At 32.7% G+C, this 22,548-nt stretch overlaps 1 protein-coding gene across 1 annotated transcript in view; it reads left to right on the forward strand.

The window, feature by feature from the left end:
* The first annotated feature begins 1,461 nt into the window (after nucleotides 1-1,461).
* Nucleotides 1,462-22,548, forward strand: part of LOC129228580 (rho GTPase-activating protein 44-like) — a 127,415-nt gene continuing 106,328 nt past the window's right edge. Inside the window, exon 1 of the mRNA XM_054863262.1 lies at nucleotides 1,462-1,707. Coding sequence (XP_054719237.1) covers nucleotides 1,655-1,707 — 53 coding nt within the window. The 5' untranslated portion in view covers nucleotides 1,462-1,654. The remainder of the gene's footprint in view (nucleotides 1,708-22,548) is intronic.

The raw sequence follows: 22,548 nt of genomic DNA on the forward strand, positions 1-22,548 counted from the left end.
TTTAATGAATGTAATACAGTTGATTAAGATCAATTTGAGTAAATTTGCCAAAACTATAAGTTGAAAAAGAAATCGAAAACACGAAATGACTGCGTCTATGTTAAGTTGGCGAAATTATCGCTTCATCATCAGTAATTATTTCAACATGATTTGCACTATGCCAATAAAAAGTCACTATTTCTATTCGCTCTTGCAAATTCAACAGTATTTTTTAAGTTGTATCATTAGCTTCCAATATTAGACCTACTTAAATCTTAATGATTTTCTTTCATGTATGTTTCTCAAATACATAATCACCAGCTTTAGCAGTTTTGTAGCTGAACTATAAATTCCTACTAAGTCGTCATAGTTGTTTTGTATTTCATTAAAGCAAATATTTAATCGGAGTTGCTTTTGATTTTGAAATTCCCATTTTATAGTAGGGCCCATTTACCCTAGTGAGAGGCCCACTTACCCCATAAAGCAAAAATGTACGGGGTAAGTGGGACTACTTTTCTTAAACGATTATTAATAATATTTTATGCAAAAGCTCTTGTTGCTGTATGAGCTTTAAGTTAAACTATACGAAAAAATTAATTATCATAAAAAATAATAAAAACTAACCTGGAAACACTTTTTTGAAAAATGTTGCTTGAATTCGCAAAAAAATATTTTTTAAACATTTTTTTTTTTTTTTTAATGACTAAGTGCTATGACCTAGAAAACATTTCCACGAATCCCAAATATGTGCAAAACCAATCACTGTGATGAAATTTAACATTATCTGCGCAAAAAAGTTTGAAAACTTTATCCACATTTCAGTTTTAGGGGGGTGATCCACTTACCCCAGTGACCCACTTCCCCCGAACAACCCTACTACAAAGTAAATTTTATGGAAGGTTGATGTAATTTTTTAAAATTAAGTATTATTTGAGAAACGAATGCGAAGGGCCAAAGCAGCGACTTTCTGGTTCAAAAAGTTTTGTAGGAAAAATAAATGAGTTTCAATAAGAATGGAATAACATCAGAAAAGTTATTTCTAACTATGAAAAGAAAAAAAAATTCTATGTCAAATAATCCTTGTGTTCGCTCCAAAACATAATATTGTTAGGATTTTGGAGAATCACCCAGCTGTGAACGTATTTTGTAAAACCACGTGACAGCAGGAAATTGTTGAAATATTTGTGTCAAGATGGAATATTGGTTATCTAATGCATATGTGGAAAAGCTGTTTCTTGATTAAAGTGTATCTAAAATATTCTAGAGCAACTCTTGAAAATATTTGTTTATTTTTTCTCAATATAAGTTATGTTATCTGAGAAAAAGATACAAATGTATCTAAGCCTTAAATTCCGAAACAGCTGTTGCAAGTAAGAAGAAGAGCAAGTTGGCCGGTAAGTAACGAACTATGCGCATGCGCACCGTTTTACAATGTGCGTTTCGTTTATCGTCTGCACAAGAAACGTGATCGTTGTTCGATGATAAAGTTGTGGATGCAGTGTTCGTATGGATGAGGGAGCTATGTTGGAAACGAGAGGCGTTTTGTTTTGATTCATGTGCCTGTGCGTTAAAAAGCTTGTTCTTTTTATGTTCAAGAACATTATGAGTATAACTTAAGATATTTGGATTTCGACTATCATTTGGATTCTTTGCTTTTATCTAAACTGCTGCCAAGATGATGAAACAATTTCTTCGTGTTAAGGAGATCGCTGACAAGAAATTTCAAAGGTATGTCATATTTCACTTTGTTCACTGTGTGTCTTCCAAGAAGAGTTATGATAAATAAAACGTGTACAATATGTCAATGGATGCTATTTTTCAAATTTCTTCAATCTTTAGATGCATCTTATAACTAATTTTTGAAATGACAATAGTCATGCAATCTACTTCTAAGAAAGCTAAGTATTTTATTACATTAAAAAGTCTTATACATTCGCATCATAGCGTACGAATAATCTAGAACAAACTACGATGTAGTGAATAGGCTAAAGTTCAGACCTAGGTACTTTCCAGAAACTATATAGCCAGCTTGGGGTAATTCTTTTTTTTTTTTTTATTCTTCTTTCTACAGAAATATATTGTTTATCATTTTTGCCTAAATATATTTCATCATTAAAATTAAAAAAACAGTAGTACTGTCTGAACCTTTCAGTGGTATGTATACATCTCTAAAGCATAAGAAAAGAAAAATCTGTTCTTCTTTAATTTGGCATGAAGCTGCCAAAAGGGAGAGCAGTGCACTATGACAAACTGAGTACAACATTGGCTACAATTTTTTTATGAGATTTAGAAAAATATATAACAAATTTTGAAAAATGATCAATAAAAGTTAATAATGTTTTAATTTTTTTAAATTGCTTTTTACTTACTTAAATTTTTTCCATTACATGTCCCAACACATTTCCTCCCATGTACTTTTTCATTTATTTACTCATGCCTTTAATAGTGCAATTTGAATTATTTGATTGTTTTTAATAGTTTAAAAGAATTACGTTATAAAGTACAAAACTATATAACATTCATAATCTTTTGATCATAATCACAGTCAGCCTTTCTTGTATCCTCCGTTCAAGATCTAATTAAGTATAAGAATTTCCTATAAGCCTCAGTAATGTCAGCGTATTACAGAGGTTTAGGATTGCAAGTATCCCTTTTCAGCTGTGGGTCTTCATAGTGAAGCTAAACAACTTAGTGTGAAAGAATTTCAGTATTATTCTCTTTGAAGTCAAATAGGTCCTTAACTTTGTGTGTCCTCCATTCTTAATTTTTAAAGGTATGAATTGTTTGTATTAATTTTTTTTTATTCAGTTAAAATTGAATCTCTTTTTAGTAAATTCCAAACAACAAAGTTGCGTTAAACCTACATTAACAGTATTATCCATATACAATCAGTTATGGAGTATACAACTTTAAAAAAGAAATCCTTTTTAAGAAAGATATATTTACCAACCAGTACCCTCCGTTCAGGTCCTGACTAAATAATCAACAAAGAATGTGACCAACTATGAGAGTAAAAAGGTGCCTAAAAGAAACACAATGTAAATTTCTTTTAAACAAAAGTGAAGATTTTTTTTTTATAAATTCAAACTTCAAAATCCTATGTTTTTTGAATAATGACATGTTGAGTGTATTCTGCAATACAAGCTCAAAATTTTAACTTGTTCTCAACATTATCAATTGTGTTACTGTCCTGGATACAATAATAGTTTTTTTTTTTTTTTTGAACTTATGTGCAACTTTATGTCAATAGACTTTGATTTGATATAAGTTGTTTACCTTTCTAATAGACAACAAATGAACTGGAGCAGTGGTGCGCATCCTTTCAACCTTTTTCTACCTAACAGCCGCAACTCATATTAAAATTATTCTTGCAGGCCAGGATACTTATGAAAATTGTACATTGTATGAAAATTGTACAATTGTCGAACTAAAAGATACAGAATCCCATACAGTTTTCGTTTTAATGGAGGACTTTGCAGTGTCATAGCTTGGGTGGGACGGTCTGTCCCGGGGGGGGGGGGGATTCAGCAACTTTGATGTGAAAAAAAAAACCTAAATATGAGAATATGCTTCTGTTCTATTAATGGATGCAAAGGGGAAAACCCTTCCGAAATAGAAGGTTTTTGTAAGACTACACAATTACACTTCTCCGTTCAAAGTTGAAATATTTCCGTAGTGAGCCTCTAAACCTTCCTCATTCCCTGAACTCCTCTAAGATAGACTTAAATTGCATTTTTAAAAACTTAAATTTTGGAAAATGTCCTAGAAAAGACCCAGATTTCCTAAAGTCACCAGTCTAAAACTAACTTCAGTTTTGATGAAGATTAAAGAGAGAACTCTCTTCTCCCGTTAGGTTAGTTTTAAACTGTAATTTTGATGTAAATTTAGAATATTTCTTCCAAAATTATGATCCATCATTTAGGAGAGTCAGGGTTCCATTGCTCTTCTTGGCCTTGAAAAATTAATATTTTTATATACAAGTGGAATTGAGTATGCTCCCCAACCCCTGGAAAAATGCGATATGACAGGCCCCTCAGCATAACTGAAAAGGGCCATGTGGTCAGTTTCAGATACAGAAAAAAGAAGGGGGGGGGGGGTCATCACCCCTTATGTGACCCAAGCTGCTTTCGGGGCCTTTTTTTCCCGGAAAATGCTCCCCAGACCCCCTTTGATATCTTAAAATGGCAACTATAACCCCCGCTTAAACCAAAAGCTAGATCATCCACTGCCAGTGGCATGATCTGGCAAGGGTGCCAAATCATGTCACAAATGTGAGGTTCACGTGAGAATCTCCCATTTTATCTTGGATTTCATTCGTCCAAAACTGCTGTCCTTATTACTTGCCTTACATGTCACTATTATAGTGATTTTATTCCTTTGTTGCCAAATTTGACACTTCCTTTTGTGTATGTAAGTAATAAAATAAAGAGGAAAACCCCCCCCAAAATTTGCAAAATGCAATATTTTTTCATTTGATTACGGTCTTTTAAAAAAAAAACTTTGCAAAAAAAATATAATATTAAGGGTGCTCATTCCCCCATCTTTAAATATACAGCACTCCCAAGAGCGAGAGCCCCACCCCCAGAAAAATGGAAAATACTCCTCAGAATACCCCCTAAAAATTTCGATGTCGTTGTTGTGCCATGCCCGCCCCCCCCCCCCCTAGGTAAGCCCCCTGATTTGCAAGTAACTGTTTTCTTCAGCTTCTATGCACTACCTTTCGCTCTTCATTATTAGCCTCAGGAATCTCTCACCAGATTACAGTAATGTTTAAAATAAATACTGTGCTGTGAGACAAGGGCACCCACATGCAAAATTGTAACGGGGGAGGGAGGTGCTCAGATATTTTCCCCATGGTTTAGCAGGATATTTTCCCCATTGAAACTGATTTCAGTGCAGATTAGAGTTATTAAAATGTGACATTTTTAATGACTTATTCATTAATGGCTGAAGAAGAAATGTTTTTACATTTTTGCAAAGAAAAAAGTACTAAAAGCAAAGAAGTTTTTAATTCTAGGGGGGGGGGCTTGAGCCCCCACTTGTCCCCCCATATGGGCGCTTTTGCTCTGAGACTTGTTTAGTGAAATCCCCCCCTCCCACCAGATGGACATCCTTGACCTTTCCTATATATTATATTGACTACTAGCCGCCTTCGGCGACCAGCTGGTCCGCCTTTTTACAGCATTCGCCTTTTTGCGCCAGGGTTGGCGCCTTCGGCGGCTGCTTAGGTAGTTTAGCGACGGTATTAATCAATGTTTTTCTTTATGTATCAATATTATCATTCGCCTTTTCACGCCAATGTTGCCGACTTCGGCGACTGCTTAAATAAATTTCGTGGCAGTATCAATCAATCTATATCTATATATATCATTAGTAGTTTGAATAAAATAATTTCTAGACCTATCTCCAGTTCCGTCGTTTGGAATACTTTTAAAGGGAGGGTGTCTCTCCCTCCACTTTTAAGTGAAAGCATTGTTTTTTCAAAGTCATGGTGTTTGTGGGGGGGGGGGGGGGGGTTGAAGTTTTTTAAATGACGGGCATGTCTCTTTCTTGCTGTCCATCTACTATATCAACCTGTATATTTGACTATCTATCTGTCTATCTATAAGATCTATGCATATCTACCTCTGACAGTAATTAATAATCTTTTTTAATTTATATAAGTATTAATTAACCTACCGCCAACCGTAACAAAAACACAGATCAAGCAGAAAATCGCGGGCTTTATTTATTTAATCAAAATAGCCCGCAAAAAAAAAAAAAAAAAAAAAAGCTCTATGTCCCCGTAGTGTGCAAAAGTAATGCTTGCAAAACAATAAAAAACTAAAAAAAAAGTGAAGAGAAGGCAAACGATTTCAGTTGGATCACGTGATGAAGTAAGTTCGGAACTTACCTTCGGAACCGGCAAGCGAACAGCTCGCTTTGCGTTCTGCATTAAAAAAATTGTAAAAAAAAAACTATTGCGTATTTTGAAAAACTTTTCTCTTCTGAAGGGGGCAGAATGTTTTTACTATTACCAACTAAAATTTTAGAATTGAAGGTTCAATACTTTTCGCAGGAAGGGTTTCAAAAAAAACTAAACCCAGAAAAAAATGCAAATTAAAGGTTTTTTAAAAATCTATAAAAAATACAAAAATTGCTCTATCTTCAAAATTTTTTCATTTATCGTATTTAAAATTAAATTTCCTACACAATAGTACAAAAAATATTCGTCTGGTGTGATTGGTTCGGGGTCTGTGAGGTAAAAAGTGCTAAAAATCACATAAAACATTAAATAACTTTTTTTCTAATTAAAATATCTAAAATCGGAGCCCGAGGTGCATATCTTCGGCAAAAACTGCACCTGTGTACCAAATTTCATCTTTCTAGGCCTTACCGTTTTCGCAGGATACGCGCCACAAACACACACACACACACACACATCTTATTTTATCACTAGCCGCCTGCGGCGACCAGCCGGTCCGCCTTTTTACGCCAGGGGTGCCGCCTTCGGCGGCTGCTTAAACAATTTAGCGACGACATTAATCAATGTTTTTCTCTATAAATCAGTATTATCATTCGTTTTTTTACGCCAATGTTGCCGCCTTCGGCGGCTGCTTGAATAAATTTCGTGGCGGTGTCAATCAATCTATATCTATCTATATCATTAATAATTTGAATAAAATATTTTCTAGATCTGTCTCCAGTTTCGTCGTTTGGAATATTTTTAAAGGAGGGGGAGGGGAGACACAAACGACGTACTCTTCATGCAAATTTTGTCGAAAAATAACAAAAAGCACTTCCACTTTTATGTGAAAGCATTGTTTTTTCAAAGTCATTGTGTATGTGGGGGAGGGAGGGGGGCATTGACACCCATTGTGCAAGCAGCCACCTACGGCGGCTGTTTGGCCAACCCCTGTTGACTAGGATTTGTTTTCCTGTGCATATATACGTACAAACGTATGTACAATAGAAGTATCCATCTTGATCATCTCCGAGTTAACTAGCACGCGTTTTCTCGTGACGTCTCGTCTGTGCGTTCTTACGTAAGTACGTATCTCACAACAAATTTATCTCATAAACAATAGAAGGTTGAAATTTCGAATATAGGATCTGTATGAGGTCTCGTTGTCCACTCCATTTGACGGCATTCCAATGTTCCAAAAAGGATCTTTACTCTTTAATCATCTTTTCTCACTCTCTCTTTCTTTTTTTTTTAATGGAGTAACTCAACTTCATATCCCATAAGAGTTGATGAGAATTATTTATATAAATAAAAAAATAAATTATATATATACAGTGGCTCCCAAAAGTGTTCGTATACCTTGAAATTTTGTAGTAAAACCAAAATAACGCAAAACTGAATTCGAATATGAAGTTCAATTTTTTTTCACACCATTCCTATGCCATTCTGAATAAAATCCAGTAGTTTTTTCAAAATATTTCCAGATTTTATTTTTGAAATTTGTCAAAAAACGAAGAGAAAGAGGAAAAAATACGCCACAAAAGTCATCGTACACTGAAATATTTTCGAGTAAATTCATGATTAAAATTATCATATGTGGTTTTTTTTTATTATTTTTTGCATTGTAATGACACTAAAGTCATTTGCCGTGAATTTTTTGTCTATTTATTCCCTAATATTCTGCTTATTATTTTTAAACGGTATGTATGCGTAGAAAACAACAAACACGATTCGAAATTTGATTTTTTTCCCTCACAGTAGCCATAAATTTGTTTGAAATGTCTCTAAATTAGGTAATTTATACCATTCTATAGTGAAGTGCTTGATAAAATGCTTTAAAGACAAGAATCGGATCGAAAACAAGGTAAGAAAAGGTCAACTGGCAAAGTTAACAAAGCGTGATCGGAGGTTTACAGTTAAAAAAAAATTATGAAAAATACACATTTGAGTGCTGAAAAAGTTTCTGCAGAATTGAATGAAACATTTTACGTTTAATTTTCACCTAAAATTGCTCGCCAAGTTCTCTGATTAGCTGGATTAAAAGGGGACCTCTTCCCGCAGAAATTTTCTTTTTCGTACGAAAAACAGTAAGCTTACGCTTTCCGTCGTAATATCAATGATAAATAAGCTCAAAACGTTTTGGAACAACGTCTTACTTTTAGATGAAAACAAATTCAACATTTTGGGTTAAATTGTTGTATAATTGTAAATAGAAGAAAAAATGAGGAATTTAATCTTAAGAACTTAGTTGAATCAGTTAATCAGAACGGTGAAGGTGTTCTTGTGTGAGGGTGCATTATAGCATCAGGACTTGGAAATTTGGAATTTTTTGATGAAATAATGAATCATACTGTTTGTTTAAATATTTTAAAAAACAATTTTAAACTATTAGCCCAAAATTTGGTAATCGGAAACAACTTGTTTTTTATCAAGATAACGAGAAGAAGCACACGTTTGCGTTTGGTGCCTCAAAAATTGTCCTTAAACTTAGAAATATCTCCTCAATCGCCAGATTTAAACTTAATGGAACATATTTGGAGATATCTGTCATCTAGATTACGAAAATACACCATTGAAACGAAAAGCGAACTAGAAACATTAAGAGCCATTATTTTGAAATTCAGACAAAAAACGGAAATTTTGGCAGTGACCATTTTTGATTTTCCTAATTTTTTTATATCTCAAAGTAGGCCATAAGAAGTAAACATTCTGAAATTTTTAGCTTTCCAAAAATTTTTTTTCGCTCGTTAAAAATTCCCAAAGTTTGACGTTTTGCAGCGCTTTTTAGAAAAATTCTAAAAGTCGCATTTCAGTGCGCTTTAGCTCTTTGCAGAAACACCACCCCACGGTTATGTTTATATTTATTGGTTGTACTAAATCTAGTGATGACGACTTCATAGTTATTTTGGTTGGGGGTTGTTGCTTTCTTCAGATAAGGGGTCGCAAAGTATGGATTTTATCCGTTTTCGCGCAAGTTGAACCTGCATTATTTCCCCCAAAAAGCCACCCCCCGAAAAAAATGTAACATATACTGAAAGTTTATACTATGAAGAGAGTAAATGACACAAAATTTGTTTGAGGCTTAATTTTTTTTAGGAGAAAAATGCCCTGATATTTTTCAATTTATCAAAAATTGTGCTTTTTTGATCACAATTAACTCAAAACAGCATCACTAGGAAAAAAAAACCTTTTATATATTATGGTACCTGGCTATGTGTAAAACATCATGAAAAAGAAAGCGGCATGGGATCTCTTCTTGTTTTCCAGAAAATAATTTTTTTTGTAGCTCATTTTATGCGTTTTCTCGTACGTAAAACGTGTGTCCAGTATGCAGATTAGATCTTCTAAAACTTTAAGGATGTAGTAAGAATGTATATATGTGTGTATAGAGAAAGAAAAAGACTAGTAATACTTTATTTTTCTGATTTTTACAAATCAATGTTATTTTAATTGCAGGTAATTCAGAAAACGATAAATCGATATCGTATATATATATATATATATATATATATATATATATATATATATATATATATATATATATATATATATGTATGTATGTATATATAGAACACGTATATATATATATATATATATATATATATATATATATGTATGTATGTATATATAGAACATGTATATATATATATATATATATATATATAGATTTATCGTATCAATCCCAAAATAATTCTTTCTTATTTATGTCCGTAGCAATGGAAGAAATATCATGAACAATATCTGTTTCACTTTCCTCTAAATACCTTTTTTCTATGTCATCTTCAAATACCTCTAAAAAGCTGTCGGTTCTTGATAAATCAGTATTATCCGCTTTTTTTTTCCTTTGTACATCGGTTAAAAGCAGCTTCAATTTGACTTTTTGTCAGATATTCGTTCGGTTGGAATATTTTTATGTCTTCAATCATCTCTATTCTCATTGCATGTTCTGCAACAAAAGAGAAAACAAAGAAAACATTTTGGAAATCTCATGTGAGGGGTGGGCTCTCCCAACTCGTAAAAGTACACAATTTTCATTGAAACAAATAGAATTTCTTTATGAAAAGTTCCTTTATGGTAAAAAACCGGCAGAAAACAGACGTCCGACCAAGTAGAACATGCAATGAGAACAGAGATGATTGAAGACATAAAAATATCCCAACCGAACGAATATCTGACAAAAAGTCATTCAAACTGTTTTTAGCTGATATCCCAAGCAAGAAAAAGCGAATAATACTGATTTATCAAGAACTGACAGCTTTTTAGAGGTATTTGAAGATGACATAGAAAATAGACATTTAGAGAAAAGTGAAGCAGATATATATATATATATATATATATATATATATATATATATATATATATATATATATATATATATATATATATATATATATATATATATATGATATGGATTTATCGTTTTCTGAATTACCTGCAATTAAAATACCATCAATTTGTAAAAATCAGAAAAATAAAGTATTACTAGTCTTTTTCTTTCTCTATACACACATATATACATTCTTACTACATCCATAAAGTTTTAGAAGATCTAATCTGCATACTGGACACATGTTTTACGTACGAGAAAACGCATAAAATGAGCTACAAAAAAAATTATTTTTTGGAAAACAAGAAGAGATCCCATGCTGCTTTCTTTTTCATGATGTTTTACACATAGCTAGGTACCATAATATATAAAAGGTTTTTTTTTCCTATAGTGATGCTGTTTTGAGTTAATTGTGATCAAAAAAGCACAATTTTTGATAATTTGAAAAATATCAGGGCATTTTTCTCCTAAAAAAAATTAAACCTCAAGCAAATTTTGTGCCATTTACTCTCTTCATAGTATAAACTTTCAGTATATGTTACATTTTTTTCGGGGGGTGGCTTTTTGGGGGAAATAATGCAGGTTCAACTTGCGCGAAAACGGATAAAATCCATACTTTGCGACCCCTTATCTGAAGAAAGCAACAATCCCCAACCAAAATAACTATGAAGTCATCATTACTAGAAACAGTGCAAACAATAAATATAAATATAACCGTGGGGTGGTGTTTCTGTAAAGAGCTAAAGCGCACTGAAACGCGACTTTTAGAATTTTTCTAAAAAGCGCTGCAAAACGTCAAACTTTGGGAATTTTTAACGAGCGAAAAAATTTTTTTGGAAGGCTAAAAATTTCAGAATGTTCACTTCTCATGACCTACTTTGACATATAAAAAAAATATAAAAATCAAAAATGGTCACTGCCACACCTTGTCTGAACTTCAAAATAATGGCTCTTAAGACTCGAAGTGCGGCTGAACACTTACTCAGAAATTGCACAAAAAAAGAAAGAAAAAACAATGAAATCTATTAACAGACGTTTAAAAACTGTTGTTGATACTGCATGATATTCTACTAAATAATAACTTTGTAAAAAGTTAGATTATTTACTAATTTTTTGACATTTTTTCAAAGTGTACGAAGACTTTTGTGAGATAAAATTTCCGGCAAATGTTGGTTTTTGATTTTTTAAAAATTATGTTTTAAATTTTTATTAAAAATTTTCATGTAGTTTTGTTAAAAATAGAACATAGATCTTATGATAAAATACCTATTCCGAAATATTAATTCTAACCAATGGATAATGGCCAATTTCATTGAAAGTCGTAGGTGTACGAACAGAACACTTTTGGGAGCCACTGTATAACATTAGGGAACGATGCAGATTTTTTTTCCGAGAGTAAAAATGACCCCGCCGCAATATTCTAGAGTGAACTCAGTTTCATCTAAATTGGCTGACAGAAAAGTACTTATTTTCTTGCCTTTTATGTTTTTATAGTGTTTCTCTTTGTTTACTTCAAATAAAATGGAGGGTAATTCCGTGTCGTTCTTTCCAGTAGCTTGATATTACTCATCGTATTGACGCACTTCCTGTTTAGCACACGGAAAATCGTTTAAACTTGCACTTTTCCTCTATTTTTTTCATTTTGAGCTTTCTCACTGATAGTGGTCTCGCCGAAATAGATAACAATAGGGTGAAGAGCTAAATTCTTTTTTTACTTCGGAAGTTCGACATTGATGCCCACATGGTGCAGGAAATTCAGTTACGCCCTACTGGTACAGACAACACCCGAATTTGGCTTATGTCCGAATCTGCGATCCGTAACTTTCATCCACGTTTGTTTTATTTGTGTAGGTCAATGGTGTTGTGTGTAGATACACAACTAACAATGGTACCCCTGGCTTTTAATTTGGAAATTAGAAAGAGACAATCGCAATTTGCTCTGATAAAAGGAACAGCGGATTTACGCTGGTACCACTTCCAAAATATCTTCTGCAATTTTGTGTATTCTGGAACATTGTGCAAACTTCTCGTTATCCGGAATTAATTGGAAGTTTTGTCGTTTCCTCTGAAGTTGAAAAGTATTTTGAGATTATAAACGCTTTGCAGTTTTCAAGCTATGTCATTTTTGATACATACGAATAAGAGAAATAAAACACTTACGGGAAGGTAGACTGGCTCAGAAAAAATTCCTTTCGGCAGGGTGCCCTCTCCTTCCTTAAGGTGCCGCAGCTCCTAGAAAGCTATGGAGCACTCTGCAAGATTGATACGCCCCCAAATGGGTCTAAAGAGGCCTTAAAATACACCCCCTAAAATTTCCAATGGCGCTGCCTGCGCCTCTTGGCGCTTAATACCCTGTCTTTAACTTTATAAGACTAGTGCACTGACTTTAGAGTAAATATATCTACAAAAGAAAAAAACTGAAATCCGTAGAAAGCTAACTTCTACATTCTATGGATGTTTGAAGAATTAAACACTTCACCCTTTTTTTTTTCTTTGCTAAAGTTGCCTTTTCACGCTCAAGAGGTCTTCGCCGATATTGCAGAAAATTGGATGTTTTGAAAATGAAACAGCAAGCACCTCCTCAAACAAGCGGATATTAGTAAACGGAAAAGCAATCGGAAATTTGTGTGCAATAATTACTAAGCGAGTCTTTTTTACTCGATATTGCTTGCATCCTGCGGCATACGTTTTTTTTTGTTAGCCATGTGTCTCTTTTATTTTGTTTTATTTTTTCCCCGTGCTTGGGGGGGGGGGGATATATACATTTTGTTAAATTTAATACTGTTGAATGTGTACAAAGAGATGGCGTATTAAAAAAAAATGGAAAAGTTCGGCACCCTTTGAAGAATAAAAACTTTCTCACGGCACTCTAGTGTATCTCTATTACATATTTATTTATGAACTACAAAGTCGCCCGTCATTGCTGACCACGTTTCTGCTTCTTCATTCCCCTAAAATGACAGTCTTAGGGGCCATTCATTAATTACGTAAGGATGATTTTGGCAAACTTTGACCTCCCCTCCCCGCATGTAAGGGTAAGTAAGATTTTTGAACTCCCCTATCTTACGTAAGATTCCATTTCGTTTTTCAAAATAATAAAATTACGAATCTTACATCACTGGAATCGTTCTTAAATTCACTATTATTGAATTTTCTTTAAAAACCTTTTTGTGTAAAGAAATATTTACTAAAAGGAATCTAGACAATGTTTTTCGACAAAATTTTTGTATATAATGCGATACTAATTAAAAATAAGACATACCATGCAGATACACAGTGTGATTCTTTTATTATATTTTACACTATTCATTCTTGAAAAGAAGTAAAAAACAGCTCATCCTAATGCGTTTTTTACCTTCCAGAGCAAATGAAATACGATCTCTGCCAAGCCGCTTGACCGCGCGATTTCTAATTTAAAATATCGACTTGGAAAATATTACGTAAGAGTCGGTCTAACTCCTCCAAATTTTTCGTCGAATAATGAGAATTTTGCCGAACAAGGCAATTTTTGAAAGGTTAGTGACCTCCCACCTCCATGACCTCCCATCGGGCATCCGTGGATGTAAAATTTAATTCACTGCAACCCTTTAAATGCAAACGATAGAGTGAATGAATGCATTAAGCTTGCTGCCGGGAAATCAAACCCCGAGCTTCTGCCGGGCTTTTTAAGATTAAGATGTTGTTTAGTAGGTCAATGAGATTTCTAAATTTGTTCTCCGGTAGCTGCAACAATCTTCTTTCGCCGCTGGCTTTGGCTCTTAATTTTTTAAGGGATTTTGCGCTCAAAGTTTTCCTTCATGTTTCGTATTTAAATAATTACATTAGCCATCAGCTGCCATTGTAGTCAGCATTCAGGAAGAAATAATATAATATCGCTTCATAACATTCAACTTATTCTAGATGCATAATTTATTTAAGAAGCCAATTTGTAATATATTTATAATACTTTTCTTCCTCACAGTGTTCAGTGATTCATGTTTTGATTTTCCAAGGTAATACTTTTGTTGTTCTTTGTTTCTTTCTTTCTTTTTTTTTTCAAAGCATTTTTTTTTTTTTTTTTTTTTTGATTTTAAAGGACTTATGGGCAAACAAAAGTTTCTGACCAGTGCAACGATAGCTTTCTGAAAAAATCACCCTAAGAGAGTGGCAATAAAATTTTACTACTTTAAGGTATAATATTTTTTTAAGTAAACAGTGCATGAAGAAATAAGAATTATTTTAAAAACTTTTGACTGAAAAAATAGCACAATAATAGCGTTCCTTTTCTGAAAGCCTTCTTTTATAACATTTAGTTTTGAAACGCAGCCGATAAAAAAAAAAAAAAATGTGTTCATGCTTGACTTCCAAAGTGAAATAAAGTAAGCACCTTGGAAGTGAAATGAAGAAATTAAACTGCTGAAAATGGCATGAAATGTATGGGAGATAAGTATGCAAAAGAAGCATACTGATTTCGTTTAACAGTTTAAAAAATGGGAAATAATAGTTCAAAAACGCGATTTTCAGTAATTGACACATTGTTATGTACTTCATTCAAAACAGTTTTTGAGAAAAAAAAAAGTATTTGCAGTTTTAAAAATTTTTATTGTTGAATTTTAAAGATTCTCCGAGTGATATAGAAAAAACAAGTTTTCTACCCGAAAGGCAAAAAGTTTTGTCATGGACCTTTGACCCTTTTACAGAGGTTGGCGCCCTCTTCTGGGACCAGTCCGCCCCAGGGAGTGTGCTGTATTTATTTGCGAAAAACATTTGCTCATAATAGGTACTTTCTAAAAAGTGAAACAGAAAGTTAACCCCCTCCAAATGACTGAAGTGAAGCTTTCATGATTCATATTCGTGTTTTAAAACTGTGGTAGTAGTTCTCGAAATGCCGTTTCCTTTTATTTCTGAAAGTGGGTTGACATCAGCTTAAATAGCTCTATGTTTAATTATTAACAAGTTTCATGCCTTTTTGTTTTCTCTGAAAAGATCTAGCTGAAAGCTTCACTCAATTTTTCATTCGTGTGGAATTAGTTGTTTATATTTTTCTGTTGTTCCATTGTTATGAAGAATTAAACAGTTGTTTTGGTGACAACATTTTTGGTGACTAATGACAAATAATTGCGTTCTTTACATCGACTTTTCTACTGTCTTTCTAATGAAATATTTATTAATAGGGTGTGAGTTCGTTTAATCGGTAGTAAGCAATTAAATGCATTATTCATTCTTTTCAGTACTTTAACGCCATCGGGTCACGTAATTTTTTTTGTTTTTCAATTGGGTTGTTTCCTTCAGTCAAAAGTAGTACTTTTTTCATTGAAATTGATAGAATAGGCAAAAAAATAAAAAATAACATGGACCCATAAAATACTTTCATTTTCCCAAAAGTTATTTTTTTAATTAATTTCTTAAAATGTTCGATTTTTCAAACAAGGCGTGGTCTTTATGACGTCACAAATGATGCACTTTGCCACATATTTCTACCGCGATTCCACGTTATGATAATCAAGAAGAGAATTAAAATTGCGCTCAACGCTTGCTATCAACCAATCGTTGCCAATACACGTGAGTAAAGATGCGACTTAAATATTTTGCTCTGTGATTGGCAACACTGAATGGCATTTCATCATTTGTGATGTCATCGGACAGAAGCATAAACATTGAAAACGCGCCGATTTAAGTAAATTTTTTTTTAAAATATTAAACTTAAACAAATTATTTAAAAAATGGTCAGATCCTATGTTTTTAAGCACGCTCTTTCAGAAAAAAAGTACTTTTAAAATTTTGGAAACGACCCCATTGTGATTTTTTAGAACGGGCTACGTTGGTCTACGTTTTTGCTTGAAACTTGAATTTTTTGTATGCTGCGTTAGTTTTTCATTTTTATGCATGCTGTGCTATTTTTATGGGAGGCTGTCTATAACTGATGTTTTTTTTAATAGTTTTAAAAATGAAATATAAAATAACTTGCTGCCTGATGTTTTTGCCTTGTAATACTCCTCTTTCATTCAAATATTAATTTTAAAACTGTGGCCTGAAATTTAGTTCTATGGAACTGTTGTATTTTCAAGGTCTTAGCTTTATCTAAATATGACGAGCTACATTCAGACAGCATTGATAAAAATCTATGCATCCTCTCCGCTTACAATCAACTATCTTTGTTGTTTTTCATAATTTGAGATAACTGTAATCGTTTTTGTTTTATAATGATGATAATTATTTTCATTCACAAGGTTAAGCAGATATTCTCCGACAAAAAAGTTGTTATAGCTAATAACAGGGACGCCCTCAGGGACCCCAGCACATTTCGTTTTATAAACGTTTTAAAATTGTTAGCGTCGTAACAACTGTTTTAAAAACGTTTTTGAAAATTTCAAAGGCTATTGGTGTTATTTGAAGAGTTTAAATTTTTAGGAGATTGAAATTTTTCGTTTATTTAATAAAACTACGACTTTTGCGACATGACAAATTATACGAGCATGCACGCAAACATACTTCATTCGAAAAAAAGGTAACAGGAATTTAAAAAGAAGAAAAACATCGCAATAATGTCTTTGAATTTTTCCGTGTAAGAATTTTTTTGGGGGAGGGTCACAGCGACCTCCCATTGGCAAGTTTTTGGCTGCTAATTTCTCTTCGTTTCTAATATTTTGAAATTATTAGTTGCATTCAACGCAATGGGGTCGTTTCCAAAATTTTAAAAGTATTTTTTTCTGAAAGAGCATGCTTAAAAATATAAGATCTGACCATTTTTTAAATAATTTGTTCAAGTTTAATATTTTTAAAAACTACTTAAATCGGTGCTCTTTTATCGTTTAACGCTTTTGCCGATGACATCACAAATGATGAAATGCCATTCAGTGTTGCCATTCACGGTCCAAAATATTTAAGTCGCATCTTTACTCACGTGTATTGGCAACGATATGGTTGATAGCAAGAGTAGAAATATGCGCCAAAGTGCATCATTTGTTACATCATCAAGACTACGCCTTGTTTGAAAAATCGGACATTTTAAAAAATGAATTTAAAAATAACTGTTGGGAAAATGGAAGTATTTTCTGGGTCCATGTTATTTTTTTTCTTATTCTATTAATTTCAGTGACCAAAAGTACTACTTTTGACTAAAGGAAACAACCACATTCTACAAATGTCAAATACGTGCATTTTATGTTTGAGTTACAACCGCCTGGCAATTCAATAAAATCGTTTTCAATGCTTGCCCACAAAGTTCAAAGCTTCAACAACCTAAAGTAACGAACCGTAACTATTTCTCAAAGAACAAAAAAAAAAAAAAAAAAAAGTTACCATGCAGCGTTTGCTACTGTGCCCATCTTTCTCTGAATTACGCGATCCATTTTATTTGTTTGCATAGAATTCGCTGAAAAAACCCGATGCTTGTATTCGATGTAATTAGTTTAGATTTTCATCGTTACATCTTCAAGTTCTCAGGAGGGAAAAAAGAGAAAAATAATTCAACGGGCATAAAAGGAGGTATGGGCTGATCCACAAAAAGTTACTCATCAAAAACTGACAACAGTTTTTTGTGTGAGGTATGATGAAGTAGAGATAAAAATGATGACTTCTCTGTGTGTTTGATAAAAACCTGTGTCATTATTATCAGAGCATGTTTTAGATTTATGCGTTTTCTTTTCTTTTTTCTTACTTTTTTTTCTTTTACTTATTGCATCGTATTTAATATGAAACGCCTGCTTTAAATTATCTTTCGTGGAGCTTTTTTTGGCATGTAATGCGTTGTTAATGGGGGCTTTGAATTTTTTTTAGTGGTTTTTATGAACGTCAAATATTTTAAAGGATGATTTATTTCGAAACTCGTGATTGATGCACGAAATGGAACAGTTTCAATTTATGAGAGTAAAAAAAAAAAAAAAAAAAAAAAACTAAACAAAAAAAGAAAGAAAGAAAAATTACATTTTAATTATGTCCTTTTTAAGTGTAATTGATTTCAACTTTTTTGCTCTTACTCGTATTTAGGGGCATCTTTTTTTCTTTTTTTTTTCGTCCGCTTCATTAAAATAATCCCCATGCAGTAAAATATTGTCAGGCCCGGCGAGAGACCATGTCAGCCAAGTCGAAAACTTGGGGGCGGGGGCGACACTGACGCGAAAAAAGGAAGGACGAAAGAAAAAGGGAGAAAACTGTTGTGGCATTTAAAATAGAGTTAATTGTTTTCTAATAAGTAGTTTTGATCCCCCCCCCTTTTTTCTTCTTTTTTTCTTTTTCCTTCCCCTTTTTTTCTTTTCCCCCTTTTCATTTTTTCTCTTTTTTTGGGGGGGGGGGGGGCTCGGCGATATAGCTGAGAAGGGGCCCGCCTTGGCTCTCTGCGGCCCTGAATATTGTTTAGGAAACCCTTTGAAACTCTTCAATTTGCTTTTGCTGGCGGAAGTATTAAGTCATATATTTTTCTTTATTGAAGCAAGTGAGTTTATTAAAACATGCGCGCTATCTTCAGTGTCAAGATATATTTTAGAATTTTAAATACAAAAGAAAAAACGAGGTAAAAAATCTTATTTTACCTGGTTTTTATCAAGGGGTAAAAAAGTAGCAAATTTAGTGAAATGGCTTTATTATTTAGTGATTTTCTGTGCATCGTTGAAATTTGCTGGCAGCAATTTATTCTACACGTTCACGAAGCGAGTCTCGTCATTTGGGCGATAAGAAGAGTCAATTTTACAGGGGAAAAAAGGCTCTTTCGTATGGCGTAGAATGTTAAGAAAATTGGAAATATTTCATCTTCTTTTCGGCAAGCCTGAAATTTTAGCCCAAAAAAAAAAAAAAAAAAAATCATTACTAAAATTTGAAATTTTAAGAAAAGAAAAAAAAAAGGAAAAAAAAAACGATTTGAGGTGCAAACCCTCAGGGTCCAAAGTAATTTTGTTCAAAATTTCATAACTATTGGTGCTATGGGGTCTCTTTGACGTGGGACAGCCACAGACGCAATTTCTTTGATTTATTTATTTTTAATATATAAAGATAATAGGGTTGTTTCCATCAAGTCAAAAGTACTACTTTTAGTCACTTAAGTTCATAGAATAAGCAAAAAAAAAAAAGAAAAAAAACATGGAGCGAGGAAAAACTTTTATTTTCAAAACGTTTAGTTTTCAGTGTTTTTTAAAATGTCCGATTTTTCAGACAAGGCGACGTCACAAGTGATTGAACTTTTGAATGTGGTGTACTCCACTGTCGCGCTGAATGCTTACGCTTGCTGTCTACCGCGTTTCCAGTTTATGATAATTAAGAAGCGAATTAAATATTACGCTCTACGCTTGCTATCAACCATATCATTGTCACTACATGTCAGTAAAGAAGCGAATTAAATATTGCGCTCTGCTTTAATGGCATCAGTGAATGGCATTTCATCATTTGTGATGTCATGTGCAGAAGCGTAAAAAATGAAATTAAATTGCGCACCGATTAAAATAATTGTTAAAAAATATTAAACTTCATCAAATTATTTTTAAAATGTTAAAATCCTATTTTTTTAAGCATGCTCTTTCAGGAAAAAAAGTACTTTTAAAATTTTGGAAACGACTCCGTTCATTATATTTTACTTTCGGTAAATTGCCATCTGTCATTCATTTCATTCCTTTGTTTTAATTTTTGAAAAAAAGTATTGAATTCTTTTAAGAATGGACATGAGGCCCATGAAGCAGATCCAGCTGCTAATTCAACAAAGTGGCTTATTCAATAGAGCTGGATTTTATTCTGTTTTTGACAGTTCGATTCATTAAAGTGGCTGAATCAATTAACCGGCGTCCACTGTAGCTGCAAATCTTGGTTTTAATTTTTTTTCCTTGTTATGTAGACGAAGATTACTTAAATATTATGATCTGGCCCACGAGCAGACTCCGAAGATTTTCTATTTTTCCTAGATTTTCTTTCTTTTAGTATAGCACTTCTAATTGTGCATTGATTCTCATTTTTACAATGCCGCACCGATAATTTTCTGCATGTTTCCATTTTGAAAAGCAAAAGAAACAAGCGGATCCTGAACTTTTCATTGACTGACTACAGTCATTTCTGGAAGGAACACCGCGGCGTCTGCGTGTTTAAAAGTTAAATTTTCGTAAGTGACTTTTTTACCGTTGCTGCGTTTATGATCGACTTCTCTTTTTATCGCCCCGACTTCAGTCCTGCGAACGAACACTATTACGTTTTAACGAAACAATAAAGAAATGGATACCGGTACATTCTGATGCAATTATATATTACTTACCCGTCAATTAGAAGCTTTAATTGAAGTAAACGGCCGACTGTTCAAAAAGTACGGGAAAAGCCGAATTTCCTATTCACCAATTTTTCGTATAGATGATTACAAGGGAAATGGAGCTCTATTTAAACATTTCTGTTCAAATTATATAAATTCTGGCAATGTAAAACCTTAAAAGGAACGTAAGGAAGCAAAAAATGAAAAACCTGTACACTGTACATATTTTCTTGATGTTATAACAAAATAAAAGCGACATATAACAGAAATTCGCAAAGATGGAAGACTTCAAAAATAATCGCAGAAACTAACTTTTTTCATACATAAATATGATTATTGTTCATTCTAAATAGGAAACATGATTATAAAATTTCAGTTTCTTTCCTTGCAAAGAGTGTATTTGCGAAAAAAAAAAAAAAAAAAAAAAACCTTGGCAAAACATTAATGGGCAGAATGTTCCCGATTTTTGGAGAAAAATCGGAAATCAATTTAAATGCGGGATTCCGTTTTTATTTCTTCACATTTTCAAAAGTGGGGGGGGGGGGAATAGAGCCACAAGCATATATTTACTGTATTTCTTTTTCTTTTTAATGGGTATTTTCTAATCTGATATATCATCAATATCGAGGAGTTTCTACCCCCCTCACTCTCAATTTCGTGAACAATTTCCGAATGAATATTTTTATTGTATGGTGGGGATTGAGTTAAAATGTTATGTTTACCATGCATGGGTTTTTCCTTTTTTCCGTGACAAAAATTTTGGAAGAAGGAGGTAAAAAATCATCAACCAATAAAATAATATTCGTTTTTATTGCTTGATTAAAATTAAAACTGGCCCGTCATTTTAATTTTTTCCCCGGGGATGGCTAGCGAAGGATGTATACTGAATGCAAATTTTGTCTGAAAACAACAAAAACTGCACAAACTTGTATAGTTAAGCATTAATTTTCTAAAGCCAGGGAGGGGAGAAATTGACCCCACTGACCCCCCCCCCCCCGAAAAAATGTCGTTCCTGAAACAAAAATTTTGTTGAATGCTAAAAATATATAACATAATACAAACCCTTTAATTTACCTATTTCGTTATTTATTTAGTTTAATTATTTTATTATAAAATTTATGTCCCATATTTAAGAACAAATTTATTTTAGTTCTGCATTTTCAGTCTTTTTCCTTTTATTTTTTTCAAATTCAAACATCTGCCTCTGTTTATGCAAGAATGCAAGAATGCATGTCAGCTCCTGATTATTTTTAACTAAAACTAAATTAATATTTATTTTTCTTTTTGTATCGCAGTTTATAACAACAAGAGCTGAAAGTGTTAGTCAAATGATTAATGGATGCTCTCGAAGGAATGTTTTCGTTTTTGACAAACAAATCTTTAACACAAATGGTTTTATTTCACCAAAATATGAGTTTTATTATTATTATTATTTTGTGATCGCTGTATTGCATTTTATTCTTTCACTTTAAAATTTTACTGTATTGTTGAAAAATGTTTCTTTGTTTGGATTTTATTTTCATATTTTTGCATTTAGTATCTTTGTTTCCACCAGTTTATTTTTCATACTGAAAATTGTCAGCTCGTTTCTTTCGTTTTGTTTTTATGACTTGGTCTTTCATTAAATCCCTTTAATACTTCAAAAGTACTGTTGGTTTATTTTTGGTACAGTTTTAAATCAAAAATACTGTTACTTTATTTTACATTAGAAATAAAGTTTACGCTAAATTTGTTCCCTCTTGACGTGTGTTCAGTCCTATCTCTTCCTATTTTTTCCTACTTTTTTAAGTGATTTTTTCCTACTTTTTAAATTTTTAAATCCTTACTTCTTACTTTTTCCTCCCAAAAAACCACTTCGGGGTCTGCACGAGATTCATCTTAGTTTGGGCTGCGGCCCTCGGGTGAGTAAGTTTGGGCACCACTGTTCTTGGGTGCGATTTGTGTCTTTTTTTTTAAATTTAATATTAATTTTTTTTGCAGACAAGAAAAAATAAATAATTTAAGTAAAAAAATAATAAATATTATGTTATTAGAACAAATAAAAATGATAAAATGAAATGCAAAATAGTAAGCGAATAAATACGAATTATTTTTTAC

Source organism: Uloborus diversus, chromosome 8 (assembly GCF_026930045.1).
Source record: "Uloborus diversus isolate 005 chromosome 8, Udiv.v.3.1, whole genome shotgun sequence".
NCBI classification, from domain to species: domain Eukaryota; kingdom Metazoa; phylum Arthropoda; class Arachnida; order Araneae; family Uloboridae; genus Uloborus; species Uloborus diversus.